The sequence below is a fragment of the Protopterus annectens genome, chromosome 13.part0, assembly GCF_019279795.1.
Source record: "Protopterus annectens isolate FY-2018-M chromosome 13.part0, PAN1.0, whole genome shotgun sequence".
NCBI lineage: Eukaryota > Metazoa > Chordata > Ceratodontiformes > Protopteridae > Protopterus > Protopterus annectens.
This window is the reverse complement of record NC_056747.1, coordinates 1,290,378,296-1,290,400,188: the sequence shown is the minus strand read 5'-3', so window position 1 is coordinate 1,290,400,188 and position 21,893 is coordinate 1,290,378,296. Positions and strand designations below refer to the sequence as shown.

The 21,893-nt window shown below is 43.9% G+C and overlaps 1 protein-coding gene across 4 annotated transcripts in view; it reads right to left on the bottom strand.

Annotated features, from left to right (window-relative positions):
* The window catches only part of SNX11 (sorting nexin 11), a 518,381-nt gene that overhangs the window by 183,906 nt on the left and 312,582 nt on the right, over nucleotides 1-21,893 (bottom strand). For all 4 annotated transcript variants that reach the window (XM_044055316.1, XM_044055318.1, XM_044055315.1 and 1 more), the window contains one exon: nucleotides 21,030-21,116. In XM_044055316.1, the coding sequence (XP_043911251.1) occupies nucleotides 21,030-21,116 (87 nt within the window). The remainder of the gene's footprint in view (nucleotides 1-21,029; nucleotides 21,117-21,893) is intronic.

Below are 21,893 nucleotides of genomic sequence, written 5' to 3'. Positions count from 1 at the left end.
CAAGAAGTCCTTGACTGTTTGGACAGATTTTGCTTTTTCTTCCACTTTCTTTAGGACCTCCTGTGCAGGGGAGCCAAACAAACTTTGTTTCTCCATAGGAGCATCTAGGAGTTTAGACTTAACATGGTCTGGTAAGGATTGTTCTTTTAACCAGGCATGCCTTCGAATAACTGCTCCAGTCATAGCTGATCTAAAAGAAGCCTCCAGTGTATCATAGTCACATTTTAAGAAGTGATTACTGACCTGCTGAGAGTTATGTACCAAATCCTGAAGGGACTTACGGTCTATAGGTTCAGGAGAGGCCAGCTTTTTATTCAGCTGGTCTAACAAAAATTCCTGGTACTGTATCATGTGAAATTGACAGTTTAAAGCCCTGGCAGAAAGAGTAGCAGATGTATAAACTTTTTTACCCCATCTCTCTAATGCTCTAGATTCTCTTTCAGAGGGAAGTGGGTTTTTGGCAGAGGCAGCTGCAACACCTTTAGGGCCCTGAGAAATGGTTTCTGGGTCTGCAGCATGAGCCTTATACAAGTGGTAGTGAGAGTCCGGGACCCTGTAGTATCTGTCAGGTTTGGCAGGGGCCGGAGGAAGAGAATCAGGGGCAGTACTGGTATCATTATATGCATCATCAACAACTGATAGTACAGGTGGTATGGCTAAAGGCCTATGCTGTGGTAAGTGTAAAAAAGTCCTTAGCCTTTTCCTAGAATCAGAAAATTCCTGACCTTGCCATTGGAAGTGTTCCCTCATTGAGTGTAGGGTTTCCCCAAATGAAAATTCTTCTGGAGGTGAAGCAGAAGGAATGGAGTCTTCTGCATCAGAATCCTCATAAGGTGAGTATGGGCCTTCCTGATGGTCAGATAAATCTGAACCATCCGAGGAATAGTCCGAGGAGAGAAGTTCAGGTGGTTCAGACCTAGGCCTCTTATCTGGAGGGGGTTGAGAGGCCCTGTATGGGTGAGGTTGGGATCCCCTGATCAGAGAAATAAGGTCCTCAGCAAGGCTGAGAATCTGCGAACTTGGGGTAGGCCTGTGAGAGGGAGCTTTTGTAGGTAAGGCCTTGGAAAGTTTGGCTGCTTTAGCTCTGGAAAAGGCCTTGATAGACATAGAAGCAGGGGGTCTAGCTGCCCCACGTGCAGGAGTAGAGATGTCCAACGGAATAGTGTCAGACAAATCTTGGGTGCCTGCTTCTTCAGCAGTAATTTCTGTAGCCGATTCAGCCATGGCCTGTGAGGCCTCGGTTATCGGAGGCAAGCTTTCGGCCGAAGGGAGAACCGAGGTCTCGGTTTCAGCCGTAACCGAGACACTCGCGGGAGGCCTAACCATGGTTTCAGCCGAAACCGCGGGCCGCGAGTGTCGGTCCTTTTCCTTGCGTTTTTTAGCTAAATGTGTAGTCGGAGTCTCCGATGGCATTTTATATGCAAACGTGGAGCCAAAAAACTCTTCTGCAAACTCCGACCGACGTCTGAGTGTCTGTCGGTTGAAGGAAGCACAGGCTAAACAAGCTGATACGTCGTGGTCTGGGCCTAAGCAAGGAAGGCAGTAAGAGTGGAAATCCTTATGAGGTATTTGTTTCCCACAAGTTAAACAATTATTTACTTTGTCTGACATCGGCTGAGGGAAGAAAGAGTCCCCAACGGGGTACTTAGCTTTTTTAGAAGTCTTCGGTAGTAGAAATCTCTGGATCTGACCGACCGGCACTTGCGAACAGCTTCTGCTTCGGGCACCGCGCAGCAAGAAAGACTGAGGAAAATGGCGTTGGCTGATGCCTTTATACCCCAGGAGCTATGACGTCGGGTGAAGAGTGACATCAGCCGAGGCCAGACCCAGACTTTGGAATCTGGCCGACCGAAGGGCTGCCTGAGGCAGGACAACACATATGTTATGACTGCAGATGCATCCTTGAAGGACATCGAGCTACAAAAGATGTGCAGCAGGTAAGGGTGATAAAGGATAATGAGGGAAACATACTTACAAGTGAGGAGAGTGTGTTGAGCAGATGGAAAGAGTACTTTGAGGGGCTGATGAATGAAGACAATGAGAGGGAGAGAAGGTTAGATGATGTGCGGATAGTGAATAATGAAGTGCAGTGAATTAGCAAAGATGAAGTAAGGATAGCTATGAAGAGGATGAAGAAGGGAAAGGCTGTTGGTCCAGATGACATACCTGTGGAAGCATGGTGGTGTTTAGGTGAAATGGCAGTGGAGTTTTTAACTAGATTGTTTAATGAAATCTTGGAAAGTGAGAGGATGCCTGAGGAATGGAGAATAAGTGTAATGGTACCGATTTTTAAGAATAAGGGTGATGTGCAGAGCTGTAGTAACTACAGAGGGATTAAACTGATCAGTCACAGCAGGAAGTTATGGGAAGGAGTAGTGGAAGCTAGGTTAAGAAGGGATGTTATGATTAGTGATCAGCAGTATGGTTTCATGCCAAGAAAGAGCACTACAGGTGCGATGTTTGCTCTGAGAGTGTTGATGGAGAAGTACAGAGAAGGTCAGAAGGAGTTGCATTGTGTCTTTGTGGACTTAGAGAAAGCATATGACAGGGTGCCTAGAGAGGAGTTGTGGTATTGTATGAGGAAGTCAGGAGTGTCAGAGAAGTATGTAAGAGTAGTACAGGATATGTACAAGGGTAGTGTGACAGTGGTGAGGTCTGTGGTGGGAGTGACAGATGCGTTTAAGGTGGAAGTGGGATTACATCAAGGATCAGCTATGAGCCCTTTCTTACTTGCAATGGTGATGGACAGCTTGACAGATGAGATCAGACAGGAGTCCCCTTGGACTATGATGTTTGCAGATGACATTGTGATCTGTAGTGAGAGTAGGGAACAGGTGGAGGAGACCCTGGAGAGGTGGAGATATGCTCTAGAGAGGAGAGGAATGAAGGTCAGCAGGACTAAGACAGAATATATGTGTGTGAATGAAAAGGAGGATAGAGGAATGGTGAGGATGTAGGGAGTAGAGGTGGCAAAGGTGGATGAGTTGAAATACTTGGGATCAACAGTTCAAAGTAATGGTGAGTGGGGAAGAGAGGTGAAGAAGAGAGTACAGGCAGAATGGAGTGGGTGGAGAAGATTGTCAGGAGTGATTTGTGACAGACGAGTACCAGTAAGAGTGAAAGGGAAGGTCTACAAGAGGGTAGTGAGACCAGCTATGTTATATGGGTTGGAGACAGTGACATTGACAAAAATGTAGGAGTCAGAGCTGGACGGGGCGGAGTTAAACATGTTAAGATTTGCACTAGGTGTGACGAGGGTGGACAGGAATAAGAATAAGTATATTAGAGAGTCATCCCAGGTTGGAAGGTTTGGAGACAAAGCCAGAGAGGCAAGATTACATTGGTTTGGACATGTGCTGAGGAGGGATGCAGAGTATATTGGGAAACAGATGCTAAGGATGAAGCTGCCAGGTAACAGGAAAAGAGGAAGGCCCAAGATAAGGTTTATGGATGTGGTGAGAGAGAAAGTACAGTTGTGTACCCTTACCATAAATGTAGATGTTCGAGTGTATTCACTGTTGCAGTCATCACATTTGGGTTATCTGCTTGCAGTAGCCCTCAGTTGGCCTGATTATCAAAGTCGGGTCCTGCGTCCGTTGCTGTCGCATCTTCCATTATGTCAGGTCATCAGGGGTATAAAGCATGCAGCTGACGCCATTACATCAGTTTTTCTTGCCCCAGATGTCAGGTGCCCCCCTAATGGGAAGCAATTAAATATAAATATGCAAGGTTACCTCCAACAAAAAAGCAAATACACTTAAAAGGCTTTTAAGCATAGTAAAAGAGAATAACGTTATAGCCAAAAGAAGTCAGGGGGCTGGAGGGAGGGTAACCAGGACTACAACAGTGAATACACTCGAACATCTACATGTATGGTAAGTGTACACAACTGTACTATGTTCTTTGTGTTTCACTGTTGCAGTCATCACATTTGGGTAGATTCCCAAAGCTAAAAATGGGAAGAGGAATTTAGAAAGCATTAGGACCAGCTATAAGTCACTGCAAGACTGCAGTGGCAAAACCAGCTCTGGATTTAGAGAAAATTGGCAAATGGTAATGCTTGGTGAAAGTATGTACAGAACTCCAGGTAGCAGCTTCTAGGATGTCCCTGGTAGGGACACCTCTGAGAAAGGCTGTAGAGGTAGATGCAGCCCTGGTTGAGTGCGGTCTTATCCCCTCTGGAATAGGTTTTCCATGGTGCCTATAGCAGAAAAGAATGCAATGGCCTATCCATTTAGAAATGGTTTGCTTTGAAATGGCCTTCCCCTCTGCCCCTGCAGCAAATGCCACCAGCAATTGTTCAAATTCTTTTTGAGGTTTAGTCCTGTCCAAGTAAAATCTAACTTGTCTGTGCACATCTAAGGAGTGCAGTATCCATTCCCCTTTGTTCTGTGGATTAGGAAAGAAGGTTGGCAAATGAATGGACTGATTAAGAGCCACACTGGATACCACCTCAGGCATGAAGGAGGGGTTGGTCCTGAGGGACACCCTGTCCGCATGAAAGATGATGAAAGGCTCCACTGCCATAAGGGCCTGTAATTCAGACACCCTTCTAGCTGAAGTGATTGCTAAAAGGAAGGCTGTTTTCCAAGAAGGAATTTTAACTCTGCACTTGCAGTGGGCTCAGAAGGAGGTAGACTGAGTTTTTCAATACAAAGTTAAGTTCCCAGGCTGGAGTTGGGGCTCACCTGGGTGGTCTTAAGTTTTTGGCTCCTCTGAGGAACTGCTTGAACAGTGGATGAGAGAAGAGGGGTGGTTCTGTGTTGTAATGAGCTGAAATGGTGGAGGCATGAAATTTGATGGAGGAAAAAGAAAGGCCCTTGTGAAGTATCTCAGTTAAGTATTGAAGAATCTGAGGTAAATTGGGCACTGCTGTGCCCATCCTTTGAGTTTGGTTCCAGGAACAGAATCTTTTCCATTTTTCTGCATAAGATTTTCTAGTACTAGGCCTCCTTGCCTCTAAAATGACATACAACACTTGTTTACTGAGGGATGGTAACGGAGAGGTCAAGCAATTTGCCAGGCTGCCAGGTTCACTGTTTGAAGTTGAGGATGCAGAATCTGGCCCTCCTGCTGGGACAGCAGGGTAGGGGTCGGAGGCAGGTGCCATGGTGCCAGCAGTGACACACTGTGCAAGAGGGGGTTCCAGTGTTAGCATGGCCAGTCTGGTGCAATCAGTATCGTCCTTGGTTTGTCCTGTTCAATCTTTAGTAGTACTTTGGAGAGGAGAGGCAGAGGAGGAAAGGCATAAACTGATCGATTTTTCCAGTTGAAGGACAGGGCATCCACTTTCCAAGCTTGTTTTTGGGGAGTCCTTGTGCAGAATCTGACCAATTGGTAGTTCTGAGGGGAGGCAAACAGGCCTATATCTGGGCTCCCCCATTTGTTTAGCAACATGTTGAAAGTCTTTGGTTCCAGTTTCCACTCGTGTGGGCCCATGAGATTTCTGCTTAGTTCGTCTGCCAGTGTATTTAGCTTTCCTGGCAGGAATTGCACCTGTAAATGCACTTGGTAGCTCAAGGCTGAGTTCCACAGAGCCATGGCTAGTCTGCAGAGGGGGTATGAATGGGTCCCCCCCCGCTTGTTTATGTACCACATAACAGTGGTGTTGTCCATCCTTACCATTAATTGTCCAGGAAGAATGTGGTCCTTGAAAGCTGTCACAGCATTCTGTACAGCTAACATTTCTTTTTGATTGATATGCAGGTGAATTTGACTTTGGTTCCATTTTCCCTGAATGCACTTCCCTGCCAGGTGAGCCCCCCTATGCATAATCGGATGTATCTGTAGTTAGGGTTTGGGCAGCAGGGGGTAGAGTGAATGGTAGTCCCTTGTTTTGGTGGCAGGCCCCTGCCCACCAAAGGAACTCTAACTGTAGGCAAGGTATGACAGGAATCTATGCTTCTAGATCCTGAGAATGTTGACACCATAGGCTTTTTAGATACCATTGTAGTTTCCTCATATGCAGTCTTGCATATGGAATTAGGAGAATGCAGGAGGCCATGAGCTCCAAGGCTTGTAGTATTTGTCTTGCAGATAGCAGGGATTTTGTGGCTATTAGTTTGAAGTAAGCTGTCAAATGAATTTGTTTCCCTGGCATGAGGAAAGCCATCTGGGAAGTCATGTTCAAGCTTGCTCCCAGGAATACAATTTGTTGGCAGGGTACCAGATGTGATTTCTTTTCATTTATGGTGTACCCCAGACAAGTTAACACCTTGTGTACAAACACCAGATGATTCAAAAGTATGTCCTGGCTTTCTGCCCGATTTAGACAATCATCCAGGTATGGGTATATTTGAATATTTCTTTGCCTTCAAAATGCAATGACTGGAGCTAGGCACTTTGTGAACACACTGGGTGCAGTAGATAAGCCAAAGGGCAGTGCAGAGAACTGATAGTGCATGTAGCCTGCTTTGAAGCGTAGGTATCTTCTGCAAGATTCCCTGATTGGGATGTGCAGTTAGGCTTCCTTTAAATCCAGTGTTGCCACCCAGGCATCCTTGCCTAGCATAGGAAGCAACTGGTGAAGAGTTAGCATCTTGAATTTTGGGCTCACCAAAAAGGTGTTTAGGATAGAAAGGTCCAGGACAGGATGCCATGAGTTGTCTTTTCTGGGTATCAGGAAAAGTCTAGAGTAGAAACCTTGTCCCTTTTCCTCTTCTGGTACAGTTTGAATAGCCCTTATGTTTAAGAGAGAGACTACTTGCTTTTGAGCCTCTGCCCACTGATTTGGAAGTAGATTTGGCCAACCGTTTGGGGTTGATAACGTGTGGAAGTGAAGTCTGTATCCTTGGGAAACTATATTTAAAACCCATTTGCCTGGGTAATTAGTTCCTATTTCTTTGTCTGCAGAGCAATCTTTCCCCCTAAAGGAGCAGTCAGTTGAGAAGGGCTTGGGAGTTTTAAAGTTAAGTCATTCAGACAGTTTACCATAGGGGGAGTCTTACTACTCCCTGATTTGGAAGTGGGAGCCCCCCACTGCTTAGTCCTGTACGTACCTTGGGACTGAAGCCTGGGTGTTCTGCTGGTTCTGGTTTTGGACTGAGAAGGCCTGGAAGAGGCAGGAAAGGACCAATTCTTAGAGGGCCAATGCCTACTAAATCTTGGAGGCTGTACCTGTAGGAAATCTTTAACAGTTTACATAGATTTAGCTTTTTCTTCCATCTTTTTCAGTACTTCTTCTTCTTCTTCATTGCCAAAGAGGCGGTCCTGATTTAAGGGAGCTCCAACAATTTAGCTTTAACATGATCTGGCAAAGATTGCTCCTTAAGCCAAGCATGCCTTCGAAGTACAGACCCAGTGACAGCAGCCCTGCAAGATGCCTCGAGTGAATCAAAACCACATTGCAAAATATGTTTTCCAACTTGTTCAGCAGAATGCATTAAATCCTGTAAATCCTTATTTTCAGCACAGTCAGGAATCAACATCATTTTCTTTTTAAGCAATCCAATGACATGTTGCTGATACTTTAACATATGAAACTGGCAGTTTAAGCCCCTAATGGCCAAGGTTGCAGAAGTGTATACCTTCTTACCCCATCTATCCAGCGCCCTGGAATCTCTACCAGAGGGGGTAGGATTTTGGGCAGTAGTAGCCTTAATGCCCTTGGGTCCCTGTGATATGGTCTCAGGATCCGCAGTAGGATTTTTTAAAAAAGAACTTGTGAGAGTCATGAACCCTGTAATACCTATCAGGTTTTCTGGGAGTAGGAGGTAAAGATTCAGGGGCCAAACTAGATTCCAAAAAGGCATCATCAACAATGTTTAGTACAGGGGGGATAGCCAAAGGTCTGTGCTGGGGCAGGAGTAAGAAACCCCTAAGCCTCTTTTTAGAATCAGAGTAATCCTGGCTTTCCCAGTGGAAATGCCCCCTAAGAGCATGCAAAGTTTCACGAAAACAGAAATCCTCTGTGGGGGAAGCAGAGGGAATAGAGTCGTCTGCATCAGAATCCTCATAGGTACATAAGGGTAAATCCTGGTCATCAGAGGATACAGAAATTTCATAATCCTGATCAGAAGTATTATAGGCAAAATTCAGTCCTAGGTCTTTTAAAGGGGGAAGGTTGGCTTCCCCTGATTAAAGTAATGAGGTCTTCAGCCATACTTATCATTTGTTTTTTAGGCATAGAGGCCTGACCATGCAGTCTGGCCGTAGTTTTTTTCGGCATGGTTCGAGTTTTAGGCCTTGAAGAAGAAGAAGATGGTGTTGGTTTAATATGCAAGTCAGTAGGCCTGAACACACCCTCAGAAGTCAGTGCCTGCACAGTGGCTCTGGACCCATCCAAGGTAGAGACATCCACAGGTTCCACAGTTGAAGCATCTCGCGGCATACCGGACTCCAAATGGGTCTCAGTAGAGGCCTGTGAATCTGACGTAGCGGGTATCAGGGGCTGTGAAAGTGCCTCACTGAGTACCGGCAAACTGGCAACTAGCTTAGGAGAAGCGTCGTCGGCAGCTTTGGACCTAGGTGGCCTGTCTCTGTCTTTATCTTTGCGTTTTTTTGGAATGTCAGTAGTCTGATTGCTTACAAAAGACATATCTGGATAATTGAACCGAGAACCAAAATATTTAGAGGCGTAAATATACCAATGCTGAATAGTTTGCTGTTTAAATAAGGCACAAAACTGACAGTGAGGTAAGACGTGGTCAGGGCCTAGGCAAGGAATACAGTACAAATGAAAATCTTTATGAGGTATTTGCTTTCCAGAAGAAATGCAATTATTGACTTTTACTGACATCGATTTAGAGCAAGAAAAACTTTGCCCAACAGGGTACTTAGCTTTAGCTGAAGATTTTGTTCTGAAACTCGAAAATGAAAATTTTAGGAGTCGGCCAGCCGGCACTTGCAAACAGCTTCTGCTTCGGGCACCACACGGCAAGAAAGACTGATGTAACGGCATCAGCTGCATGCTTTATACCCCTAACTACCTGACGTCATGGAAGATGAGACAGCAACCGACGCAGGACCCAAGACTTATCAGGCCAACTGAGGGCTACTGCAAGCAGATAACCCAAATACGATGACTGCAACAGTGAAACATGAAGAACATCATGCAGGTGGTTGGTGTTACAGAGCAAGATGCAGAGGACAGGAAGAAATGGAAACAGATGATCCGCTGTGGTGACCCCTAATGGGAGCAGAAGAAGATGACTATTAATGATCTTGTGAGGGTTGTGAAGTCTGAAACTAAAATGTGTTTCAATACTTTCTAACTTTTCTCTTTAATGATTTTCCAGTAAAAAAAAGTATGATGCTAAACTGAGGACATTCGGTGACTATCAGTACTTTTGAGAGGTGTGACTGTGTGAATCACTGTTGCCTGAAGCTACTACTTGATACAGGACACATAAGTCTCTGCTGTCACACATTAAAGTTATTTCTGTACAAATCACCCCCTTTTTACTTGCTTACATTACCAAGTAACAACATGCAAGGATCTGCCAGTCATTAGTATTATTACACAACACATAACAGGTACAGCACGTACCTTGTAAATCCAGCAGTAGCAAACGTTTTAGTGCAGGGTTGACTCTGTCTGATGCTAGCATTACACAGTCATTATATGGGTAGGTAAATGTTGTGAGCATTGCCTGGCATCAATGTTACTATATGTATGTGTGTAGGATGAAGGTTTTAGCCCCTTAGGTGTGGTATGCATTTCCTCTTAGCCAATGCAAGGGCATATTAAGCACACCTACATCTGCCTAGACCCACAGCAGATGCTGGTTCTCCCTCTGACTCCTCACCTGCATGTGGCTGTGGTGACCTTGCCATTGGTAGTTGGATGTGCACCCCTTCCCCTTGTTGATCCTGCTGAAGCTGTTTTCTTAGGATGATGTTGTGTAGCATGGCACATACTGTGAATATTTCAGTACATGTACATGGACTGTGCTGCAGGGCTCCCCCAGATGTAACTAGGCACTGGAACCATGACTTCAGCATCCCAAACACAGGCTCGATGGTACTTATGGTTTGAGCGTATACCTCATTATGGCATTCTTTAGAGGGTGTGTGCACATTTCTGATGGGCGTCATCAGCCATGGTTCCAGTGCATAACCTGCATCCCAGAGTAAATGACCCTGTGGGATATCCCCGTAGTAAACATCTGAAACAGTTGGGAGGTGTGCCAGATATGTGAGTCATGGTAACTGCCTGGATTGCCAGCATACAAGTTCAACATAATTCCCTTGGCATTACAGAAGAGTTGGTAGTTAAGAGTGGAAGCCTTTTCTATTTATGTAGAGCCTTCCTTGTTTACTGGGTGGTGCCTTAATTTCTATATGTGTGCAATTAATGGCACCCAGTACTTCAGGGTAGTGTGCTACTGGGTAAAACTCCGCATATTTGTGGCCTTGTCCTCAGGAGTATGGGGAAAATATATGTGGTCACTGGCATGTTGGAACATAGCATTCAGGAACTGATAGAGGATCCTGGATGCTGATGCCTGTGACACTCCCAGCACATCTCTTGCTGGCCTTTGAATAGTTCCTGTAGCTAAAATTCTAAGTGCTACACATACCTTTGTCTCCACTGGTATGGGTTTCCCTTGGTTTGCCCTGGTCTGAGTTGAGGACAACAGAAGTTGCAGAGTCATGTAGTACGCCCCTGTCCACCCTTTAGTGCTCTACAATTTGCACGTCATGCAGATTGTGATAACTTACACAGGTCTGAAAACTCTTCTTCTTGGCCTTGGTCCGTTAGACACAGCAGAAGTAGCAGCACAGCCTTCAGCCTGTTGTACCCACACATGAATTAAACCAAGTGCAGCCCTAACATTGTTTCTGTGTAGACTCCTTTCTGTGGGTGTATTCAATGGGGTTTTGGAATTCCCAGGGAAAACCAGCACTGCGTCTACATAGTTGCTTTACAGTTTGTTGAATAGCTCCTCCATCTTGGAATGTTGATTAGCATACAATTCAGTTTACCTTATTTGTGCGACTCTGCACACCATATACAGCTGCTTACTGAATCCAAAACAGTGAACTACAGTGTGTGTCTCATGCTGCGACTCGCAGACAGTGTAAATGCACCACGTAGGGTTTATTGAATCCAGCTGGACATTTTTCTTTTTTTTGACTTTTTGTTTGCATACTGAGTGGATTTTCCTTGGCCATGCATAGTGCCCTGTCAAGATTTGTCTTGTTGACCTTTTGTGATCCACACTATTGACAGCGGCATTAGGATGTTTTGATAGTTAGTGCACCCATATAAATACAGACACATGCAAAGACACACACACACACACACACACACACACACACACATGCAAACACGCACACACACACACACACACACACACACACACACACACACACACACACACACACACACACACACACACACACACACGCACTCTGGCAAACAAAACAAATGTAATCACTAACCAAGGTCACTTTATTCCTCTGCGTGCCAAGATACACACATCACTGTTTCACTCATCCTAGGCATATTTCTCTTGCTGACTATCTGTCCTCAGTAGTCAGTTAGCCTCACATTATCAAGCTGCCAGATAACATTTCTTACAGCTTTGTCATTTTAATTCTTATTTTATTTATTTTTCAGGTTGGTGAACTTGACCACAAGGGTTTATTTTTTTTCAGCCTCAACCTTGTGATGAGTAAGCAGAAACAAAGTTATAATCAGGTTACTGACACACTTTTGGAAACTTTCTTAACAAGGACTCGCAAAACATTACAAGGAAAAGATTTATTTATTTAACATTTGCTTACTGGGATAATCCAACTGGGCTGTTTGCCCATTTTCAGTGAAGGCCTGGGGAAAAAAGCTCTACATAAAAAAATAGTATAGTATAATACAAGACACAATAATAACATCCAATACATAGAGCAGTAGTTTACAGTACAAAAACAGAGAAAAAAAAACAGGAATAGAAAATTTCAAGTTCAATATATACAAAATAAAATTGTTGCATTTTTTATAAGGTTATTTACAGGTGCATTGGTTTGGATACATACATTTATATATATATATATATATATATATATATATATATATATATATATATATATATACATATATATATATGGGAACACTACTAAATCTTGAACTTTAAAGTACTCAATTGTATTTATTACTGCTTAGTAGTAACTTGATTAAAAAGTGTAGCTATCATTCTAAGTCTTTTGGATTAAGCACTTGGGCTTCAGACCAGTTGTTTTACATTAGGAAGGTTTGTGGCCTGCACTGTGGTGGCAGGACAGGTAGCTTACATCCTTCTAGGTTGGGAACTGCTGATTGAGGGCTCAGTGTCTGTTATTCTAAAAGTGTATTAATTCTGGTTTACGCACTTGGGCTTTCAGGCCAGTTATTTTACATTAAGAGGGTTCGTGGTCTGCACTCTTGTGGGAGGACAGGCTGGACTCTGCCCTTCTGAGCTGGGAATTTCTGGTTGAAGGCTTATAGTGCATGCATATCTGAACTGCTTCTTACTGAAGTTGGTGCGCCTTGTTTGCTGTGGCATAGACTGGATTCGGGCCTGCTGAATCTAGCTTTGTTTGTATGCTTGTTGTTTGTTTGCTTGTTATTTCCCTGAAATGCTAATTCCACCTAAAATGCGGCTTTTCAGCGCTTCTGTGAATCCCTAGTGATATCTGCATTGCTTACTGTACTTATTTCCTTGTTTCACTTGAAAGAAAGTTACTGTTTGTAGTTTTTGCATTTAAGTTACCTGGCACTTGCTCACTAAGTCAGCACTAAAAAATTAAAAGCACTACACCCTCACAAACTCCCCTTGAGTACCTTGTTCCCCACTGGCCCTTTTTTTCAATTATAAAGGAATTCCCAATACTATTCTAGCATGTCCAAAGGTCAGGTGTTAATCTCCTCTCTGGTCCAGCTGGTGAATCTGGGGAATCTTGAGGCAATGTTACAACTGCCTCATGTACACAGACAACCCTCTCCTCCTCCCAACAAATTCCAACACATGTGAGAGATGCAACCATATAGCCAAACTGGAGGATAAGCTCTCTCAACTCAGTACTGGCATAACCAAGTCAGGAGGAGAAGAAAACCACACTCACTACAATTCCAGTCTCACATAGACCAACCACGACAGCAAACCAAGCACATACACACACAAAAACATACTCTGAGGCTCTAAACAAAAATCTGCCTAAGCAGCTGAGACCTCCAAAGCAGACACCCAAGCAACCGCTACCCCAAAACAAAACATGTGCAACACATAGCTCACAAAGCCAGTGTGCCGAACAGTCACAGCCCTTAAGGCTAAACAACACACCTGCTACACTTGTAATAGGTGACTCTATTGTCAGGCACACTGACGTTCCGCTCACCAGGCTGAACAAGGAGAAGGTCACGGTGAGCTGCCTGTCGGGCGCTAGGATCCGCCACATAACACACGCAATCAGGTCACTCCAAGGCAAGTACAAATATGACTCAGGTCATTGTCCATGCTGGTGTGAATGACCTGAGATGTACCTCCCTGGACTACATGAAAAGAGACATAGAGGAGCTCTCTGAGCATGTAGCCCAGGGAGGCCGGTATGACCCTGACCTTGAATAGCATCTTACCCTCACCATGAATGATGCCACAATATGAAGACAAGATGATCAAGTTCAACAATTGGCTTAAGTATTGGTGTCATTCAAAGGGGATCCAATGCCTGTCAGCCGGGGATGACATGCTCGACAAGCCACGATGCTTCGCTAGGGACGGCTTGCACCTGTCACCCCTGGGCTTTCGGATATTGGCAAAGGTTCTTGCTACCCCCATAGTGCCTTTTTTAGGCAAGGCTCAAAAGACAAACCCACCTCCATAGGTATCACCAAAGGATAAAAAACTAAGAGTAATGCTACTCAACGCCAGAAGTCTAAACCTCAAGATGCATGCACTTGAAACTCTCCTTAGCATGGAGAACATCGATATCTGTGCAGTAACAGAAACCTGGTCCAAGGCTCCCGAGAGCACCCCAGCACTACCAGATTATACCTCATAGCATGCTCTTCGGCCCCAAAACTTGGACCGAACCACAAAAGGAGGGGGAGTATCAATATTCGTCAAAGATACCCACACCTCCAGGTTGGTGGCACAGCACGAAGCATCAGAGACTATCCATGTGCAACTAACAGTGGGTAAAACTGCCTTCCAGTTTACAGCCTGCTACAGACCACCCTCCCAAACCCAGGAACCCCACTCGGCCTTCCTGAGAACACTGGAAAATATGAAGGTCTCTCCAAACACCATTATACTGGGTGACTTCAACTACCCAAACATAGACTGGGAGCATTACTCAAATGCTATGGAACAACTTGTTACCACTCCCACAAGAAGGGAAAACATACTGGACCTGATCATCACCAACATGGGGACTCTATGCTCCAGACCAGAAGTGTATCCCTCACTGGTAAGATAAGACCATAAACTAATTTCACTGGATATTCACATCCTGACCCCACCCCCTGCGCAGAAAACCACAGTGAAAAACTTCTCTAAAGCAAATTTCACACTCCTCAAAACCGAGGTGGAATCCTTCAAAGCCCCCGGGCCTGTGGAAAATATGGCCCAGACTGTAGAATCCTTTATAAATGCATTCTATGAACACCTTCAGGAAAGCATGGATCATGCAATCCCAAATAAAACCAAGACCCAATCCTCCAAAGGCAGACGTCCTGTCTGGTGGACCCCAGCCATAAACAAACTATACAATAGAAGGAGGAAGCTACTACATGATAGAGCAAAATCCCAAAAAGGGAAGGCATCTCTGATCAGTATTAGAAAAAAACTACGGGCACTCATCAAATCGTCTAAGGCCAGCTTCGAGAGAAAAATTGCACAGGACACTAAGGATAATCACAAGGCTTTCTTTAGTTATGTTAGGAACTTGGGTGGGAATTCCCAGATTTGCTCAGAATTAGTCCAAAATGACAAAAAATACACCAAACCCACAGACATTGCCAACATCCTAGCTGACAGGTTCAGCGCAAACCTCCCCCCCCCCCTCCCCACCAAAAGGGTGAATATCTATCTCAGTAGAGTGCTGCCCCCCTGACATCTCAGATGCTCAGGTAAGAGCAGCCCTCTCCAAAGCAAAAAACACAGCATCAATGGGACCAGACGGTGTCCCGGGCTGCGTCCTACATGAACTCCAAGAAGAGCTAAACCCAAACATAAAACTACTGTTCAATCTCAGCCTTACTACAGGATATGTACCCAAAGAGTGGCATACAGCAACAGTGGTCCCTCTCCACAAAGGTGGTGCCTCAACGGATCCTGGAAACTATCGCCCCATAAGCCTGACTAGCTTGGTCTGCAAAGCTATGGAAAGGATCATCATGGACCTCATAAATAAAGATATTGGGGACCTACAGACACTGGATCCTACCCAGTTCGGCTTTGTTAAGGGCATATCCTGCCTCTTAAACCTGGTCGATTTCTTTGAAACAGTCACCAAGGCCATTGACGAGGGGAAGGTGGTCCACACAGCCTACTTGGACCTCGCAAAAGCCTTCGATACAATACCCCACTTGGGCATTATAGATAAGCTCACCAGCTTAAATATAAATCCCTATGTCACTAGATGGGTTGCAAACTGGCTCAAGGACAGAACCCACATGGTTAGAACTGCTGGAGCCATGTCAGACTCCAAACCAGTTACAAGTGGCATCCCACAAGGCTCAGTCCTGGGACCTCTCTTGTTCAGTATATATTTCTCGGAGGTACAGGCAAACATGGAAGGACTGTGGCTGACAAAGTTCGCAGTTGACTGCAAACTGGTCGCCATAATCGACTCTCCAGCCGGCACAAGCATCCTCCAAAAGGGCCTCATAGAAACAGACAACTGGTGCCAGAGCCATGGCCTCAAGCTAAATGCCAAAAAGTGTATAGTCATCCCCTTTGGCAAAAACAAAGTGTCCACAAATTACCACATAGGTGGTAATCCATTAAGTACAGAAGAAGAAATTAGGGACCTGGGGACCCAAGTTGATAGCAATCTCTCATTTGACAACCACGTGGCCAAAGTGGTTAGAAAAACATTTTATATAGCCCACTTAATCATGAAGGGATTCACATCTAGATCAGGGGAGGTCATCTTGCCTCTTTACTCATCCCTCATCAGGCCCATAATTGAGTACAATGCCCCTTTTGGGATGTACCTTACCAGACACCTGCAGCAACTGGAAAGACCCCAAAAGTACCTCACCAAGAGGATCAAAGGGCTCAAACAGATGCCATATGCTGCCCAGTTAAAGAAACTCCAGCTCTACTCAGTGGCATACCGCCTGTTTAGAGGTGATCTGTACCTGACGTATAAAGCCATGTCCAACCCGGAATTAATGGACATGCTGCACCTCAGAAAATCCAAATCCCATCGAGCTACGCTCAGACTTGAACCTCAGCACTGAAATAAATAGGACATGCTGAAGGGACAGATTCATAACCCAGAGGCTCCCTTCACTCTGGAATAAAATCCCAGTCCAGGTTAGGCAGAGTCCCTCATTGACTCTCTTCAAGAGGAATTTTGATGAGTGGATGGGAGATCGTAGGTTTACCCCGGGTATCACTTCTGTGTCACTGTTAGACAGAGGCACAGTATACTAACCTCGAAAAAGGGCATAGCAAAACTAATTTAAAATGGGTGGCGAAAGCCAAACACACTCTGGCTAGGCTTATAAATGCCCTAGAGCAGATAGCCTAGTATGAACCTATGAACCTATGAAATCTCAAATTTCAAAAGCTCGAGACCATGTAGCCGAAACCGCACATTACCGAAAGACCAGAAGCGCGAAATTCAAAATCCCGATGGTAAGGGATTTTGAGTTAGCGCTTCTGGTGTTGCGGTTCAGGTAAGTATGTGTGTGTAAGTGTGTTTGTGAGGGGCTTTAGTGTGTGTGTGTGTGTGTGTGTGTGTGTGTGTGTGTGTGTGTGTGTGTGTGTGAGGGGCTATAACGTGTGGGTGTGAGTTTGCCTTGTGTGTATGTCTGTGCGATCTCGGAGTTGGAATATTAAAGTCGGGGGGTGTGGGGGGCACAGCCCCCCACATGGGAGGGTGCAGGGGGGCACAGCCCCCCTGATTATCTTTAGTGCAGGGTGGTTTGTTTGGTAATGGGGGGAGGCTGTGTATATGTTTGTGTGTGTGCTGTATGTATGTAGTACTTTCGCGATTTTGAATTTCGCGCTTTTAACATGTCGGTAATGTGGGGTTTAGGGATTATAGTCTCGGTATTGTGGGCTTCGGGATTGTGTACTTTCGGTATTAAGTAGTGATTCCAGATATATATATATATATATATATAAAAAGATTTAGTAACAACAGAATTGGATGATGTCACTTTTTGTACAGTTTGTAAGAGTTTTGCAGGTATAACTTGCAGGGAATGAGGTATTAGCTAAGAACAGAGAGAAGAAAGCTGATGGAAATCTCAAGTACACGGGGGGAGGGAGAGGCTGAGAAGAAGGTAGTACAGTAAGATGAACTTAATATGCCCCTGGATACACAGAAGCACACTGCACTGAATAGAGAGAGACGTACTGCACTAAATAAAAAAAAGAATGAAAAAAAATCAAAGTGGTTTAATCCCAGTGCCAAATAAAAACAAACACAAACTGTAGTAAAAGCACAGCAGCAATCAGGCAATGTAATTAAAACAGCTTATTTTGGTTTATATGTTTGATAACTCACCAGTCAATGAACTTATCTTAGTACAACAGGCACATATCAAAACCACTGAATAATGTGCCAGGCATACCATTCAGAATAACCTACACAATCGGAGTCTTTCTTATTTGGTTAGAGCAGAATGTTAAACAAAAGTAATTTCTTTTCCAGAGGCTGCTATTCTGTTCTGTCCACCAGCTGGCAAGTATACTATGGAAAACCAGTAGCTACACAGTCATATTTATTTATTTATTTATTTTACATTTGTTAACTGGGAAAGTCCGACTGGACACATCTATTTTCAGCGGAGGCCCGGGGAGAAAAGCTCCAATAGCATGTCAAAGAAATTACACAAGAATATCATATAGAGATATAGGTTCCATAGAAACATAAATTATGTATAGATTAACAATTACTTTAGTAAAATCAGCATACAGCATACTAGTAGTAGGGTTTATATAGAATATAAAATATAAACACACAAGAAACATTTTTTTTTCTTTCTAACTTATGAGTGCTCTCAATATTTTGTCACAGAAAAAACAGTGATTATTAAGCTTTGCAGTGAAAGGAATTAGGGGACCTTCAGTAGAATCCTTGAAAATGGTATTGGTGCAAATTAACCTTGGGAATAGCATGAACAAAGCCAAGTGTTTGAGAAGTGGGTTCTCAGGAGTTTCTTAAATTGAATAGTGGAGGTAGTAGAGGTTATTTGGCTAGGTAGTGATTTCCAGATTTTGGCAACAGTGCAGGCAAACAGAGATTTGCCAGCATCATTTTTGTGTCTGATAACAGTTATTAGGTTCTGAGAACTAGATTGTAAGGCTCTGGTAGGGATGTGGGGGTTAATTATATAAAGTGCAAGGTTTTTTTCTGGAAGGTAGAAGAGATTATGCGTTATTGTGAGTTGATTAAACAGAAGTAGTTGAGGTAGCTTGAGCCAATTGAGTTGGTTAAGGGCGAAACAGTGGTGGGATTTGTATGAGGTTTCAGTAGCGAACTTGGCTATCTTGTTATAACAAGATTCTGTTTTGTTCAGATCACTCTGGCAGAGATTAGTAAGGATGGAAGAGGCATAGAGAAGGATGGATAAGAGATGAGTTCTTGCAATAGTAGCTTTGGTTTGTTTAGTTATAAAGTGTTTGTTCCTATAGAAAAGTCCTAGTTTTTTATTAACTTTCTTAATGGTTTGTACTATATGGATGTCAAATTTGAGGTTATAGTCTATTTCTACACCTAATAGTTTAGTGTGTGCAGTTGGAGTGATTTGAATGTTATCTTTGGAGTGAATGGTGAAAGTGTTGTTGAGGAGGGAGCGTGACCTGGGCCAAAAAGAATTAATTTTGTTTTTTGGGGGTTAAGAATAAGTTTGATATCTGTGAACCATGTTTCGGCTAGAGTAAAAGCGTTTTGGGTGAGGATTTGCAGTTCCTTTAAGGTGGGAGCGGCACTTATAAGGGTGATGTCATCTGCATATTGTACTACTGATGCTGTGAGTGAGGAGGGATTGATTTGATTGGTGAATAGTGAGAACAATAGTGGGCCAAGGATGGATCCTTGAGGGACACCTATGGATACTGGTAGCAGGGGGGACAGCTGGTCATGCCATAGGACTGCCTGCTGCCGACCAGATAAGTAGCTAGTAAATCATGATATAGTGGAGGGGCTGAGGCTTAGGGCAGATAAAGTTTGGAGATGAATGTTATGGTCTACCATGTCAAAGGCCTTAGATAAGTCTAAGAAAATGGAAGATACAAATAGTCCCTTGTTTCTATTGTGGTTAACTACATCTGTAAATGATAGTAATGCTGTGGTGGTGCTATGTGATGGTCTAAAGCCATGCTGGGTTTTGGAGATTAAGTTGTTTTGTAAGAGGTACCAAAGTAGTTGGGAATGTACAGCTCTCTCTAATATCTTGGATAGAGGTGAGAGTACTGCGATTGCAACACTGACCACAATTGCAGACAATTGCACTGCAAGTCCTTACAATTAGGTTAACAGTAGGCATATGTAAGTGACCCAGGTTCAGTTAGCATCTCAAGCACTGGCAGGGAGGGATGGAGCTCCAAAGCACAACACTAGGCACAACTACAGCCAAGTGCACTTCACCCTTACAATTAGATTAAGACAGCTCAGTGGTAGCATTTGTCGCCTCACAGCAAGAGGTTCTCTGGTTTGATTCTCAGCTGGGGTGCCTTCTGTGTGGAGTCTGCATGTCCTCCCTGCACTTGTGTGGGTTTTCTCTGGGTGCTCTGGTTTCCTCCCATGTCACAAAGACCTGCGTCTGGACCATTTCTCCCCGGTCCGCAGCTGAAAATTGGCTTTGTTCCAGTTTGAACTTACCAGTAAACAAATGTTTAATAAATAAAAATAAAATAAAATAGAAAGCTTGTGTAAGGCAAGTACCATGCCATGTAGGGATAAATCCCTAACTATGGCCCAGGAAACCCAGTTTTGATTAGTGTCTCTGGCATTGGTTTTGCTGACAGGAACGGATGGATGTGTATTTGTCTACACATTGTATGCATAAAAAAGGTGGTCCACAGAGGACAGAAAGTAGCACTTGGATGTAACAGGCAATTGCAGGGCAGGGGAACCCAAAGAGGTAGGTCATAAATGAAAAAGATCCCTCTGTGAAAGTCATCAATAGCATGCCCCCCACCCCCAGATATTCTTAGTTCAGTGACAGTAGGAGAGGCTGGTAGACCCGGTAATGGTCGGGTCACTGAGCAGCCAGAAAGAGTGAAGCAGAAGGGGAATTAAAAAAAAACAGTAGACCATTGTACTGTTTGCCAAAAAGTTGGTGTAGGCACTGCTGACCCAACACCAGGCACATGTACTGCTGGCTCAGTACTGTGTATGGGAAATACCGTTCCACCAGTTGTTCCAGTGGCAGCCATGTTCACTTCTGGCCCAATCACTTGCCGGGCAAATACTGTTCCACCAGTGCTCACATGCACCTCTGTTCCAGTGGCAGACAAATGAAACTGTACAAAAGGGTACATCATTTTTAGCTAATGCAGTCTGTTTACCGTAAGCTGCACAGATAAATTCAAAGCACTGCTGAAATATCAGCCCATTCTTAAGTAATGCATTTATCTGCTTCCCATAAGTGACAGAGATAAATTCACTTAAATACTGCTCAAAGTTCTGTCTTAATGTCGTAATCCTTTGAATTTCTCTTCTGCATTTGTTTCCTTCACAAACCCCAGTCAAATCTAAACTAGAGTTTAAAATTCCTGTATGTTTTCATGAATAGCCAAAAGTATCATTTTCAACACAAACATGTTTAACTGTTAATACCTGCACATTAAATATTGGTTGGATGACATTTCTATATACAGAACCACAGTATTTCTCACTCCTTTTGCACAGATACTCCATGAACTTACATGCAGCAAAATACTGAAATCTATAAAAGAATTCCACGAGCCTTCATTCTGTTGTCTAGGATCCTGCACTCGCACTGTGATGAACTCCTGAATAAAAAAATAAATAAAACAGAAAAGTCATCAACCCATGTTCAGAAATCATATCTGGAATCATAGCAGGCTGATGAACGACAGTCATGAAATGTAAGATTTAAGACCACACAGAAAAACAATTTCGGTAAAGACTTACTTCTCCACATCTGTTTGTACATGTCAGAAACACAAATCAAATCATTGCTTGTAAAGTCTCCTATAATCCTGACATCCCACAAATCAAACAATTCTGGGTATCCTAGCTACACAGCGAATGGGACCTCTACACACCTGATTTACAGGTATGTACTGTGTTTTTGTTTACCATCTCTACTGCTGGAGCATCAGAGTATACAGGATTGGTCCAGATAAAATCATGTAAGCCAGCAGATCTAAGATACTCTCTCCCTGACGCCCTCCCTGTGGGAGGAATAAGGACACCTTGCTCTAACAAGAACACTCTTCCATCTACCTGCTTAACTGAATAAACCACTGGAAACTTCAACACTGCGTCTTTATTCCTTCCACAGGGAGGGTATCAGATAAAGAATCTCCTAGATCTGCTAGCTAAAGTAATTTTATCTGGACTACTCCTTTGCACACCGTTTCATGTTAGTCCCGTCACCCTCTGGGTCACAGGTGGGATAACAGACTTCATTTGAGCCCTCTGGATTACCTTGGTTTACTACTGGGACTAAATGACAGCCTTCACTATCTTTCAGTGGAAGCATCTTTTATCATCCTCCTTGGTTTAAAACCTTTTATGCAGAGTTATCCCAGTATGGCATACAC